General features: G+C 40.6%; 1 protein-coding gene across 2 annotated transcripts in view; it reads right to left on the bottom strand.

Annotated features, from left to right (window-relative positions):
• Positions 1–15,115, bottom strand: part of PAN3 (poly(A) specific ribonuclease subunit PAN3) — a 62,746-nt gene that overhangs the window by 28,194 nt on the left and 19,437 nt on the right. For both annotated transcript variants that reach the window (XM_056858426.1, XM_056858427.1), the window contains exons 4-6: positions 13,045–13,115; positions 7,144–7,305; positions 1,464–1,614 (exon numbers count right to left, since the gene is read on the bottom strand). In XM_056858426.1, the coding sequence (XP_056714404.1) occupies positions 1,464–1,614; positions 7,144–7,305; positions 13,045–13,115 (384 nt within the window). The remainder of the gene's footprint in view (positions 1–1,463; positions 1,615–7,143; positions 7,306–13,044; positions 13,116–15,115) is intronic.

Genomic DNA, 15,115 nt, shown 5'->3' with positions numbered 1-15,115 from the left:
GCAATAAGCTGATCATCACTATGCTCTTATTTTTCCAAAGAAGGTACAAAAGAAACCCCGCAGAGTCAAAAGTCATGACATGCAGGATGTATAAAACGGAATGCATAATTTGGAATATAGAAAAGTACAAAATGGAATACACAATTCTAATCAAATCAAGAAAAATATATACACCATTCACTAGTAACGTTCAGCACCTTCAGTGGGTGAGGAGTCTCAAATTTTCCTATGATTTTATTCACACAAGCACCACATTGTACCGGAAACCGACAGATCAGCAAACGTATCTACATGCGTCCAGCCACCACCCCAACCATATCAGACAATCCATTGTCTATAGCCAAGCCCTACGCTATAGTTGCATCTGCTCCAATCCTTCAGACAGAGATACACACTTGAGAGACCTACAGCAAACATTTTTGCAACTACAATATCCTGCAGATATGGTGCGAAAGATGATTGAGAAGGCCAGAATGATACACCTCTGGTTGTCACTTAGACAAAGATTAAATGGACATAAGTCTGACATCAGAAACCACAATATTCAAAAACCAGTGGGTGAACATTTCAACCTTCCAGGACATTCTGTTGCAGATTTAAGAGTAGCAGTTCTCTTACAAAGGAATTTTAAAGGGAGATTGGAAAGAGAAACTGCTGAATTACAGTTGATATTCAAACTAAAGTCAATGCATTTACCTGGGCTGAATAAAGACCTTGCATTCATGGCCCATTACCAATGCTGATTTCTCCACACCCATCTCTCCCCTGGACATCACAGACTCTTTTGCATATCACACCTAATCCAATCAAGCCTGCTATTTACATTTACATACTGTTCCTCTACTTAAAGACCGATGGATTCACATTCTAGCTGTATCTGAAGAAGTGAGCTATGGCTCACGAAAGCTCATACCCTACCAGAAAATATTTTTGTTAGTCTTTAAGGTGCTACTGGACTCTTGCCCTTTTAATCTTTCAAACTGTGATAAAAAGATATGTCCCAAATTGCTTGTTTTTAAACCTCCAAGGCAATCCTTGTACGTCAGCCTTTTGCAGAGAACACATTTTAAATGATAGTATTAAATATTTTAAATTTAAATACTCTGAAGATAAATGCACAAAAATAACTCTTTAACAAAGGACTCCAAACTGAAATTACTATAGGTCAAGTAACACTGATACATATTCATTCGCACAATTAAGTCCAGTTTTTTTCTACAACCAAAGTATTACAAAAAATTAAGAGAATTTTTACCCTTTACATAAGCTTACGTCATCCTCCCACAATTTGGCAATGACAAGTAGAAAGCAGGACACGCTTATTGCCATCAGATTCTGCGCTACTTAGGCACCAACTTGACCACAAGCAACAATATACAATGCAATGCAGGCATTTTGCAAATTTATCAAATCTCAGTTGCAAGATGTAATAGCTTCACTAGTTACTGTTACTCTCAGCTTACCTGGTGCTAGCCCAGCATTGGCAGGACCTCCCATGGAAGGATGAGAGAACAAGGCTTGAGAGAAGGCAGACATATTTGACTGTGACATGTTACCCAGTCGGGAGGTCGATCCCCCTTTTGGAATAAACTCACTTGCAGCAGGGTTTGGTGTCTGTTTGAAAGATGAAAAAAATAATTTGCTTAAATTTAAAGAACAGACATACCTCGTAAACAACCTAGCTCATTTTTTTTAAGACTTAAGACCTCTGTAGTAAGTAGGTCCTGCCTATGCCATTCAAAGGTGGCAACCATAATGTATAACTCATGAGGATATGTTAGAGATGGACATAGGAAGAGTGCTGCCAAATTAATAGCTAATGTAGCTTAGCTGTAATGTGGAAATGGGGGGGAGAGACTGACTGATTGCCCCCCCCCAGACCTGATGTGCTTCAGTCAGAGGAAAAATATTCAAATACTTTATCTCAAATCACCATCAGCAGCATCAAAATACACACACACCTAAAATGTAATATAACCAAGTATGGTAAATTCAAGGAAGCCTGAAGTGGATCCTAAACACACCAATGCATTCAAAAATGCAAACTAATGATCACGGCAACAAATTCTTTTAGATAGCAGAGGAGCAAATCACTGTGAGTAAAGTCACTCATACTCCTTCCAATGTAGACTCTATTTTGCAGTTCTTGTTGATATTATGAGCTTCTTCTGGTCCTATTTCTATGGATACTTCCCAGGTTGTTTCACCCAAATAAATGGACACTACCTAGAGCTTACTACCAACCTTTGCCTTTTTTGGCTCATAAAATCTGACAGGATGGGGAAAAATAAATTGTAGGGCAGACTACAAGCGCCTTTCTACAACAGAGGTTCTTTCCACTTCCACTAAAGAAGTGGTTATTACGCCTTTCCTAAAGAAGCCATGTATGAGCCCCGCAGCGCAGAGCGGTAAGCTGCAGTACTGCAGTCCAAGCTCTGCTCACGACCTGAGTTCGATCCCGACGGACGTAGGTTTCAGGTAGCCGACTCAAGGTCGACTCAGCCTTCCTCCCTTCCGAGGTCGGTAAAATGAGTACCCAGCTTGCTGGGGGTAAAAGGGAGATGACTGGGGAAGGCACCGGTAAACCACCACGTCAACAAAGTCTGCCTAGAAAACATCGAGATGTGACGTCACCCCATGGGTCAGGAATGACCCGGTGCTTGCACAGGGGACCTTTACCTTTTTAAAGAAGCCATCTTTAGCCTCCTGGGATCTTAACAACTTCTGATCAGTTTCAAATCTACCCTTCCTGGGCAAGGTGACAGTGTGGCTTCAGTGCCATCTGCATGCAACAGATTGTCTGAGACTGGCCATGGCTGGGGATGGCAGGGTAGAAATCATACAACTGGCTCAAATTGCACTGAAACTAATTTGCCATCATCTTTTACTCTTTTCAGACATCCTATACACATGCCTGAGCTGATATAAAGTTATCTATCTATATATGGTCATACTTTTAATACTTGTTTAATACTTGTATGTGCATTGTATGAGTTTTTATCTGACCACCGATGAAGGCCTGTATGCCAAAACGCGTATGGTCTGTTCGGTTTAGTTCTATCAACTTGTGACTTGTTTTATAATTTTTAATGTTTTTAACCGAGATAAAAGTGTCTTAAAAAAATCTATTATAAATTTTACCTTTTCCACCCAACCTTGGGTACCCAGCTTCTGGAATGGAGCAGTGCCACTAACATGCTGATTAAATACAACTTCCCCCTTCCCCAACTGAATCCAGGGAGGCAGTGGAAACACTGAATCAGTTATCCATTCTCCCTTGCAATCCTTTCCTTGTTAGGCACATACTGACAAACAGCTAAATTAAAATATAATGTAATAGATCCAAACATACTATAAACTAATGGCTTGGATCCCACCAACAATTGCCATCCACAGAAGGGCAGCTTCTCTGCTTCCCAGGCCTTGCTGCAGCATGGAATGCCCCACAAAAGCCGGTGTGTGTTTGTGTGCATGTGGGGGGAGACCCTCAACAGCAGCTGGGGGTAGTTCTGCTGCAAGAGTGAAAACTTTAGGCAGGATCCAACCCAATATTTAATGAACTTCTCCCCTGTATTTATAAAAGAAGACAAACAGGCCAGGAAACAACCAAATAAATAAGCAAACAAACGTATTCCTACATAAATACATTTTAAACCTATTTCCAAGATAAGGACATCAGTACAAAAACCTAACTAGGCCTCTGACAAACTCTCGTGGAGCAACACAAACACAACAGCCTGCCAAAGTCAAAGTCGGGAACTGCCGATTTTCACTGGAATTATCGGTAAATCAAGCCAGCACTAGTTATCTCCAAGTACAAAAGGATATGGGGAGTTTTACTGCCTACAACTGATAAAGAGATTAAAAAAAAAATCAACACCTCCCTTTGAGAATCTAATGTACGGAGGCTGTTCAACTAATACAGAAACAACAACAAAAAGTGGAACAAACCAATCACTCACTTATACCCATTAAACTTTCATTGGCCTGACGTCAAGCATGATATGGGCCTGCCAAAACAGCTTATGTGCAGAAAAAGCAACTAAAGTTGGATTTAAAAAGCCACGAAGTGATCAGCAGGGATCACTGTAATCACGTCATGTCTAAGAACATGATTTTCATATTTTCCAGACTGATTAGGGTGTAACTGAATCTCAGCAACCATGAAGATTAACTATAATCTTATCTGTCACACTAAAAAACTGGATGCAGTGAATAAGCAAGCAATAACCATAGCAGCTATGGCATAGGCCTTTGCAATCCACGTACACATTGAATGGCCTGAAAGTAGTAGGTTATTTCATTTGAAGTACACATCGTCCCTTGACTGGTATCTACTGCAGGTGGAGAAGATGTATGGATAGGAGGAGACTGGCAAGCCAAGCCAGCAGCTATGGTGTCCATGGCTAGAAGCGCAATATCAGCTTGAGATTTTCCTGTTCTACAGCACTTTTTTTAAAGGGGGTTGTCAATTTTCATATTTCCCCTTATTTCCCCTTTTACACTAAAGCAGCAAAGAAAGGTGTTGCTGCTGTGCTTGTGCCAAGTTTTGCAGTACAGACATCAGATTCACCTTCGCACAAACATTTGGACACCTACCAACCACTTAGTTTTACTTTTGCAGTGATTCAGAGGATTCATGCAACAAACAGGCTCTTTTTGGGACAAATACAAATCTGGGTGAGGTAAGAAAACTTGTCTTGTTTCATTACAAGACACATGCGTAAACAGACACACATCCCTAGACAAGTTTTTAAAACATATCTTTTAAACAATTAGGGTCCACTCACCTTGATTTCCCCCAAATGTACTGGTATAATATTACAGGTTTGTCTGTTTAAACACCTACTATGATAGGGTTGGATTTTTTTCCATATTTTACACCAGTTATACACACAGACTATATCAGCTTGCAGTCTCTCCCTCATGTCTACCTTTCCTCCCCATCTGCAATGCCAGAAGATCAGAGAACAACATGTACACAAACTTCTGTTATACCGGTCCATTCTGTACTGCTATGGAAATTGCAAGCTACGCATTATACCACAGTTCAGAAATGTGGTGCTGTGAAATCTAATTATACATGATGCATGAGAACAGAGTTCATCCATGGTAAGCCAACTACATCTATACATGCAGGAAAGACATAAGAAGGGGAGTATATTTGGGAACCTCTCTGCCAGCCAAGTGATACCTGCGCTGAGCTGTTTCCCTCCCTTGTTACAGGTATTTAAGCCTGGGCGTGACCAGAGGCAGGAGCCTTTGACATGAGCTGAAGGGCAAGTGCCAAAGGGCTTGAAGCCTGCAGCCTGTGAGCCGGGCCAATGGAGCCAGAACCCCTCCAGGATTTTGGACTACTGTATTTGGTTGTTGTTTAGATTACATTTTTGTGTTTATTTTTATGCTTATTTGAGTCCCTAGTGTGGGAGGAAAAATGAGGCTAAAAAATAAAGTCTGACTATTTAATCACAAAAATACTGAAAACAGTGATGCCATTTCATTTCAGCAAACTGTCTGATAATTCCCTAACAATGCAAAATATAGAAATTGTTTATGCAATATAATTTTCAGTTTCCACATCAGATTAAAGAATTCCATTTTTCCCTCACTTGTGGGCTCACTTGAGGAAATGTCTGGGGTGCACCAGTATCCCTGTAAGGAAGCGTGCAAAGCCTTTGCACATGCACCATCCTTCTCTGGATTAAGACCACTATTCAACTACCCCTCCTCCAAACCCCATATGCTAGTCAGGGTACAGTTCATTCTCTTTACATGCTGTCTTCAAATGTGAAGCTACTTGCCGAAGACATATTCCAACTTCAAATCAAAATTCAAACGAAATCAGGCCATTCCATCCAACCCAGAGAACTGCCAAAGCACGCCATACAGCTGTTAAGAAAAAAAACTTCTTCTCTGCATTCCTGTGCAGAAATACAACTAAAACCACATTTATGTTAACTCTTTAGCATTATAAGACAAAACCAAAATAAAGTATCAATGCTACTTGTTCTTTCATTTTTATGACAATGATAAACACAGGTTATTTTCCTTCACCCTCCCTGCTACAAAATTTTCACACTCAGGACTTTTGTCCTGCCCTTTATATCAGCTTTATGTACTGCAGTAGCTTCCTGTGCTATTAAGAGTTGCAGAAGGAAGAATGCACTTGTTGAAATACTGCAGACTGGAGCACAAGCAACAAGGAGTTATTCCTTCCTCTTTCTCCAGAGGTCCCCACCACAAGGTTCAACATCCTGGGATTCTTCTTCACCTCCTCAGCGTAAGAGAAGTTTATGTACCATACCAAATCGACACAAGAGAGATAGGGTGAGTCCAAAATCCGGGGCTTTGCTTATTTTGAAGACAAGAAACACATTTACTCATTTGTTGCAGGTGATCCAGTTGCTTCTCCCATAGGTAGCATTTCTGTTGCAAGGAGCTATATTTTCCCTGTATTTAAAAGGCAGTGCATATGAACCAGTGCTACAACTGCCATACAGAACACCGGGTTGTGATACACAGTAGTATTAAGTTACTAGAGCTCAGCATTTTAAAGATGCGCTTTCTGCTTAAATGAGCTGAAGTGTTTCAGTTAACTGAACTATTTAGCAGGTTCTCACTTGAATATTTAATAACAAATGTTCTCTCACTTAAGAAATGAGCTTCCACTGGTAATGCTGTTTAAATCTATTACTCTCACTACTACTCCCACTACTATACAAACTAAAAGAAGGCAAAAAGGGTGGATCCAAACTAAGTTTCCCACTAACAAAAGGGATGGCATAATTTCCACCGATTTCCTCCTCTTGTTTCAGGCACCCGATTTGCCTCTCATGTTGTTCATGAGGGTCCCTCCATCCTGCAGGAGAAGCATTTTGGGGAGATCAGTGGGAGGGAGAGGCAGGAACCTTTTGTTCCACTGACAGAAATGCCTTGCATGAGAGGAAGATCTAATCTGGACCAAACCCATACCACATTAGGTGAGAAATGTGTATTGTCAAACATGTTGCATGCCATTCATTTCTTTTTCTTGTGACATTCTCAACAGCTTTCAGTCCCCTAAAACGTATCTGACTCAAGCATTTTCCAAAAATAAAATAGTAGTCAACATATTAAAAAGTGACTAGGAAAAAGTAATTTTACCTGTAAATTGTTTTCTGTGACTCTGTTCCACCAAACCATATTGATGGGTACTCCTGTTTTACACCTGTCGGCCAGGCAGCCAATAGGATTCTTTGATTTTCGTGCCTTTGATCCCACCGGAACTATCCTCTCCTCCAGCATCCCCAGTCGATACTTCCTTGGCTACGGAAAAGAAGGAAAAAAACCAGGGCACTCCCAACATCCCTTAATCTGAAACTCAGAACTAAAGCTAGACGAGATAATATCTCTCCGGTTGACTTCTGGATTGGTGGAATAGGAAACAATTTGCAAGTAAAATTTCTGAGAATGTTCCCTTCAATTCCAGTCAGCCATGACTCAGAACAGAAAACTTTGTATAGGCCAACAATCAAAACTACTATCTGCCCTGCTGTGTGTGGCATTCATTATGGGGGGAAAAACTTCCTACATTTATTCCAAAACAGAAAAAGAAGGTTTTGGGATATAGACTATCAGGCAAATTAGACACTTTCCTGCCATTCATATACCTTCAATCCTGTCAGGAAGGATACCATACTCTTTGAAAGTATGAACAGACTTCCAGAAGTCAAGAAGGATTTGATCTTGGAAACAAATGTTCAAACCAAACCAAAGTCTTTAAGTCTTTAAACCACAGCAAATTAGAGTTTCAAACCCAGATTTTGAAATCACTGAGCAGGATACATAATAGCATCTGTTCAAGTTAATAATATGTTGGCAGGGGACAGCTATCCCTAGAATAGAAATAGAAAGAGCTTATTCCAAATAAAGTCAGACAATACCCTATTGCAACAAATTCTATCAGTTTATTGGTGTTGGTCAAAATGATTTGGAATAAAAATGTAATTACAAAGACACATCTAACATTGAAACACTTCTTAAATTAAGGGATCCTCCTTAACTATTTGTTGTAAAAATAAACAATTAGATATAGAAAGGAAGCCTCAGTTGCAATCATATAAGATGGAACACTCACAGAATGCTTTTTAAAACTGGGCATTATTTTCCCAATTCAAGACATTCCTAAGGACTCTGTACTCAAGGAGACATCATGCATCTAAAGCATACGTGGCTTTACAAAATTGGTTTAAAAATGAATATACAAAAAAGCATGACATAAGTATAAACAGTATTACCTGACAAAGACCTTGAATGTGCCTTTAGTGTACTGTCACAGTCTGAATTATTACTAGAGAACTAACAGTGCACTCCTAAGGAGAGTTACTCCAGTCTAAGCACATTGAAATTAGAGGTCTTAGACTGGAGTAACTCTCCTTAGGAATGCACTGTAAGACCTGATCTACAGACAAAGGCATGGCAGTAACTTGAGATTCAACTGTGATGCTACTCTAGACAGCAAACTGTTCCTCTGAAGAAATACCACAGGCATCTAGTGATTTTTACCAGACCAATGGAACACATGGGCACCCAATGAAGTTGCTGGACAGTAGATCACGGCAAACAAAAATAAGTACTTCTTCACTCAACAATTACCTTGTGGAATTCGCTGCCACAGAATGTAGTGATGGCAATTAATTCAGTGAGTTTCCATCGGGAATTAAGCAAATGTATGAGATAAGGTCCATCAATTGCTATTAGCCATAGTGACTATTATATACAGCTTTCATGATCAGAGGCAGCATACTAGTGCTGGGGGAGTCTTTTGTTTCTACTCCCTGCTTGTAGGTCTACCAGGGCATCTGGCTGGCCGCTGCATGAAACATGATGTTGGATTAGATGGACCACTGGCCTGATCTAACATGTATGCTCTTGTCTAGATAAAATGGGTTTCTATTAATTCAATGACATAGATTTAAAGGGAGACCATTTATGGAGAGGGTATAAATAATAAATAAAGGGAAGAGAACCTTACCCTGAGCTTAAGAGGTACAACTGGGGGAGAGGGTGCAGCTGTTCTGGACCATTAAAAAAAAAAACTTGGAAGCCCCAGTAATGTTAAACCACACAAACAATTTAAACCTGTTTGCTCCAAATTAAAACTTGTGTGCATGTGTGCCCATACTCCACATGAAGTTACAGATGTGGATATAAAGTATGCATATAATGTCTGTCAGCTTTAACATTCTTAAAAGCTACAAATGAATGGCAATCTGGCATAACTACAGGCGACTGCTAAATTGCAAGATAAAAAAAAACCATAAGTGCAAGTAACGAATGCTATATTGACGTTTGTAAAATTAAATTTTAGGTTTAAAAGCATGAACAATGGTTACGAGTCAATCTCAAAATACATATCTGAGGAGATTTGGGAACTCCTTGTTTGGGATCTTTTGGGGGCAGAAGATTACCCTTTTTTAGACTACTGTGAGCTAACAGGTGTGCCCAATCAGTTCTAAGCAGACCCTCAGGAGGCTTCAGATCTCACTGACAAGGCAGGCAGTTAAGAGCAACTCCTATTCCTCAAGGGGATCCATCATGAAGGCAAAGCTGGTCAAGAGATTCCCTGCCTTGAGAGACGAGACTTAAGCAGTGGGTCTCAATGGCATTATCTATTTCTACTAATGTCCAATCTAGACTTAACTTTCTGCTGCCATTTTTTGACCCAAAAACCATCCTGAAGAGACTGAGTTTGCACAAGGGGGGGGGGAGCAACTTTACTGTTTTTACTGTCCTCTATTTTCCTGCTAAAAACCATCCCTTCCCAGCTACTGTTTCATAAGTAGGGGGAAGATTTTGGAAAAATGGCAAGAGGAGAGAATGTAGAACAGCCACACCTTCAAGTCATCTGGTCAAACTAATGGGCTGCTTTTGATTTTTTTAAAAAATCAGAGAAAGCATAGGTCTGAATCATACATTGGGCATAACTGTACAATTTTACAAATCTATCATCACAAGTACAATAGTATATTTTTATCTAAACTATAGAGATTCTGAGGGGCTTTTAAAGACAGTTCAGTTGAATGGATCTGTACCACACGGAAATCATTATTTTTTAATTTCTCCAATATCGACAGGCAAGCGGAGGATAATAAAAGCATTAAAGCAGAAGTTTAGCCACTATGGAGGTAAGAAAGTTACATACAAGAAAATGGAACTTGCTTTATGCACATTTATTTGGAAGATTTAAACTGTCTAAATAGAGTACAATAATCAAAATCTGGACAGACTTGCACACCTGTCCTTGTTTCTTTAGTTGGATGAAGTTAGGTATATCACATATTTCATACTGACTGAGTCACAACTGATCAGGAATTTTCTATAAACATTTTTTAAAAGATCAGCTGCAATAAACAGAGTGAGACAAACTGAGTTCTTACTCTTCTATTTGCCCAACTTAAAACTCAAACAGGGACTCTATGGATATTTGTGGGTCTCTGGGCACAAGGCGTCTTGTGGGGCTCATCTCAGCTCTCTTCCCCAAAATGCATTCTGCAAATTCCTTCCTGTACCCACCTCCCATTGCTTCTCCACTAGAAGTGTCATCTCCTATTTCCCAATTGGATCAGGACCTCCAGGAGGCAGCAGAGCCTGGCTCTCCTACACTTTCTTGACTGGTTACTGAGTACTCCCATCACTGGGAGATGAGCAAACTTTTTTGTTGATGGGGTTGTGTCTTGGACTTCAGCATGTGCTCAATCATGGCACCCTTTGATTATAACCCCTGATCCTCAAGGGGGGGAATCTGCCAAGCAAAATAATTTCTGTAAGGAAATGAATGAGGATTTCCCCAAAAAATATCCACAGATCTTCAAGAATTCAAGGCATTCCCAACCTCTGCAGTCTATCTATGAAATGATTTGCTCAAGCCAACAACATGCTATTAAACAGAATGCTTTGAATATTCTAAAAAGTAATGAAGCCATTGTGTTTACACAGTGGGACTCTGCAGTGCATGTAAGAGATCATGAACATATTAGCTACAGCATAATGGTTTATAAATGGTCCCTGCTGTTTTAGTGAGTGCAGCATTCAGAACACACATTCTAACAGTGAAGTCTTCAGGGGCTTATATGATTGACACCCCAATCCTGAAACCTACTACCTGGAAGCCAAAGGGGGCAGTAATTCTGCAGTAAAGCATTTGCTTGGCATGCAGAAGGCCCCAGGTCCAGTTCCTAGTATCAGTAGTTAAAAGGATCAGGTGATGTGAAAGACCTCTGTCAGAGACCATGGAGAGCCACTGTCACAGTATTGGCCTTGAAAGAACAATGGTCTCCCTCAGTATAAGGCAACATCATGCATTCAAGAGCTACCTTACAGGTGCTCAATGGCCTGCTTGGGCAGACTAACCCTCCTGTATGACATGAGAGCTCACTGATGTTGAAGAAACCTCCCTAAGGACTAGCATATACATCAGGTGACATAGTCACCTCTGAGAGCATGCAGGGCTATGGGCAAGTTTTCAATCCAAGAACTTAGTCAAAGAACTAACGTATGTGGGGGAACTCAACTGCCTTGATCCAGAGGATCAGAGCAGCCCTTTTTTTGAGCTGCTGCAACTGTGCAAGTCTCAGTGGCCACATATACAAAATCCCCTCACAGGGGTACTTACTTATAGCAGCTGTTTCTCCAGATGATCTTATTAAGACTCCTAGGCCTGCATGCTCCTAGGAGATTTTTCAAAGACCTGGTAGTTTCTGGTAATACGATTTTTGCAGTGTTTCCAAAATCTGCAAAACCTTGTTTAACCAGGGAGTACAATGTGATAACTAAAAGTGAACTATTTCTTGCCTGTTCCAACTGAATGGACAATATCTGCCAGTTCATACAGGGAAGGATCTAATCTCCCCATCAGTTTTAGTAGTCAGGTTTAATTATATTAGATTCCAGTACATTGTCCCCATCCTGTCAGTTTTTCCAGGAAGATCTGAGGAATTCTATGTTACCCTTCTTCTCGCAGACTCTTCCTGGGAGATAACAAGCCAGGTAGCCAAGGAAGAGCCTGGGGAAAGACCTTGAGGGATCAGATGACTCTATAGCGCATGCCTTACCAAACCCTGTCCTAAAGAGAAAAGGAAGAAATTTCTTTCTATCTTGAAGAAGATTTGATATCAATAGTTTAACATTAGCAAAGACAGGCTTTCATATAATTTTGTGAGCATTCTTTTGATTGCTCTTTCTCTCTGGTGTCGTCATGAAAAAGCAACAAATTATTCGTTATTTTTTTACCCTGCCGATCTAGATAAATGATTATATTAATAAAAGGACACCGTGCAACAATATAAAAAATTCCAGCTATGATTGAGAGTTGCAGCTTTGACAGAAAGAAAAAAAATGTCAAAGCTAGCTGATCTAGAGAAAATACTACAGAAATAGTTAAAAAAAAAGATACGGGTTAACTCAGCAAAATCACTAGCTTGTAAAACAGGAAAAGGCAGTTGTCAGAAGAGACAGATTTGAGTCCAGTAGCACCTTATAGACCAGCCAGCTTTTCTGGGTATAAGCTATTGAAAGTCAAAGCTAAACTAGCCAGATGATAGGATGATTATAATTATGAAAGTGCCTGAATTGTCATAATGGTTTCAAACTGATCAGACAACAAGAAATCCCAAATATGATTCACATTTTGTTGAACCTTTGGCTATGGTGGACTGTTGCATGAAGTCTTCTCCCTAAACTATTACTTCATCAAGAATTGTTCAGGAGGAAAAGCTATGGGCTTCTATTTCCAGTACAACGGGAGAGTAAGTAATCTCTTGGACTGTTATGGGAAGCAGGGGTGCAAAGCAATTATATAAATACGTTATGACGCATGCCTAGAAGTTTGAACTATAAGCTGCTACGGCTAGTAATGCAATTCCCAATAGCTGTCAGTTTCTCTATGTAATGAACAGAAAAGTGGTTCCAAAAGCCATCTTTTGGAGCCCCCAATGTTGTGAATGGTGCTATTATGTCCCTCGGTTATTTAGATGTAAAAAAATTAGAAATTTTGTTAATACCTACCTTTCTCCTTTGAGATAAGCTGAGAGCAGCAAAGTCATTAAACAAGGACGAAGCAGGTGAAGTTAGAGGATCTACAAAAGTTTAAGAAAACAGACACAGAATATATACTTTAACACTATATTTAGGAAAAAATGTTAAATTCAGAGTTTTAAATTTACAAACTACAGCCAGGACCCAGAAATATATTTTAATTACTTTATTTTAGGCTCACTCAACAGCTTGCACATGCTCAGTAGAACTTTTTGACTTTTTTCTTTTGAGCAACTGAGCTCCGAGCCACTTCAAACCATATCTGAAGCTTCACTTCACAAGCAGTTCGCCGGGGATCTTCTGCATGCCAGGTTCAAACAACTAATTCCATGTTCTTTGGATATTGGTCTACAAATATTACATTACATACTTTACGGATCTCAACTGAAAGAATACTGCCACAGTAAGGCCTCAAAATAAAAAATAAAAAACACCCAAAAATCTTAAATACTGACGTTTTTCTAGGGGGGAAATGACCACAGTTTAGCAGATTACGCCAGTATTGGTAAAACATAATGGCATCAACTCACTTAAAGTTAGCAGCATTTAAAGCTCCGTTGATTTTAGTGTCATTTAAACTTGTCATCATGCCTAGGTTTAGCTGAATCAGAGGCAGTATATTTTACAATAATAAAGCTCCTTAACAGCCAATCCCTATGGATTCATTCAGAGCCACGATATCTTTGGGACATTTTCTGTACACTTCCACACTCCAGATGAATTTATTCATTCATTTACATCTTGCTTACTCAATTCTTGTAAATGAGCTTCCATATTGCACATTCCACATTTGTGGATTTCCTCCACCGATGACAGGAAGCCGGTGCACTTTATGTTCCTGTTGGTTCACCTTTATCATATTTTTATCCCAATGTTTCTCAGAAGGAGCTCAGGGCGACACACATGGCTGAGGCTGGGAGAGACTTAAGTGGCCTGAAATGTACACTTTTACCATGGACAGCTGCATACAGGAGATCAGACAGAACTTGCTACAGTTATTGATACTCTCAGTGCCTTCAATATCTTACTCAGAACTAAGCAGATTATTCTTTTACATATTTTAACCTTTCTCCACATGGTGGACTTAAGGTGGTTTTCAAAAACCAACACATAGGAAAGATTAAACGTTTATACTCAAAGACCGTATCAAACTGCTCCACACAGGCTGAGCCTACAATTACAAAAAGGCCACCCTGAACTATTCTGTCTTGCCAGATCTAAAACTTATTCCATGATGTGAGCTCAGAAAAGGCTCCAGAGTGAGTGGCAGCTGACCAAACCAGTTTATAAGAGGTCACACAGAGCTGATCTCGATGGAAGCGGCCGAAATGTCACAGAGACAAATTAAATGAAAAGTCCATGACATCTACACAGCTTACCTCTTAAATTAGCTAGTCAAACACCAAAACCACAGTGATTTCAAACAGGCTCAAACAGCCAAATGCTGGAAAATGTGCTACTCTTGTACAATGAAACAATTACCGTATATACTCGCGTATAAGCCGAGTTTTTCAGCCCAAAAAAAGGGCTGAAAAAAGCCAACTCGGCTTATACGCGGGTCAATACGGTAGGCGAGGGGAGGGGGGAGGAGGGAGGAGGGAGGAGGGATAGAGGGAGGGGGAACTTACCGCCGCTGCCGCCGCCATCCCGCACGCCTTCTCTGCGGCCTGGGAGAGGCCTGCAGGGCCTGCCTGCGCTCAGGCAGGGCCCCGCTGCCGCCTCCGGCCTGCGTGCCTTCCCTGCCGCCACCTCCAGCTGATCAGCAGGCCTCGTCCTCCCGGTGAGTAAGGGGTTCAGGGGCTCTTCTCTTTCCCCCCTAGGGTGGCGCTGGGGTCAGGGTGGGTCTGGAGGGCCCGGGAGGCCGGGCGGGAGGGCGACCTGGGGCAGGGGCATTGTGTAAGCCGACCCTCGGCTTATACACGGGTGCCTAATTTTTCCACATTTTTGGGGTAAAATTAGGCACCTCAGCTTATACGCGGGTCGGCTTATACATGAGTATATACGGTACCTCATTTGATTTCCATACGTTATACATGAAACT

The sequence above is a fragment of the Euleptes europaea genome, chromosome 12, assembly GCF_029931775.1.
Source record: "Euleptes europaea isolate rEulEur1 chromosome 12, rEulEur1.hap1, whole genome shotgun sequence".
Taxonomy (NCBI): Eukaryota; Metazoa; Chordata; class Lepidosauria; order Squamata; family Sphaerodactylidae; genus Euleptes; species Euleptes europaea.
Note: the sequence above shows the minus strand (reverse complement) of the source record. Positions and strands in the feature narration are given on the sequence as shown.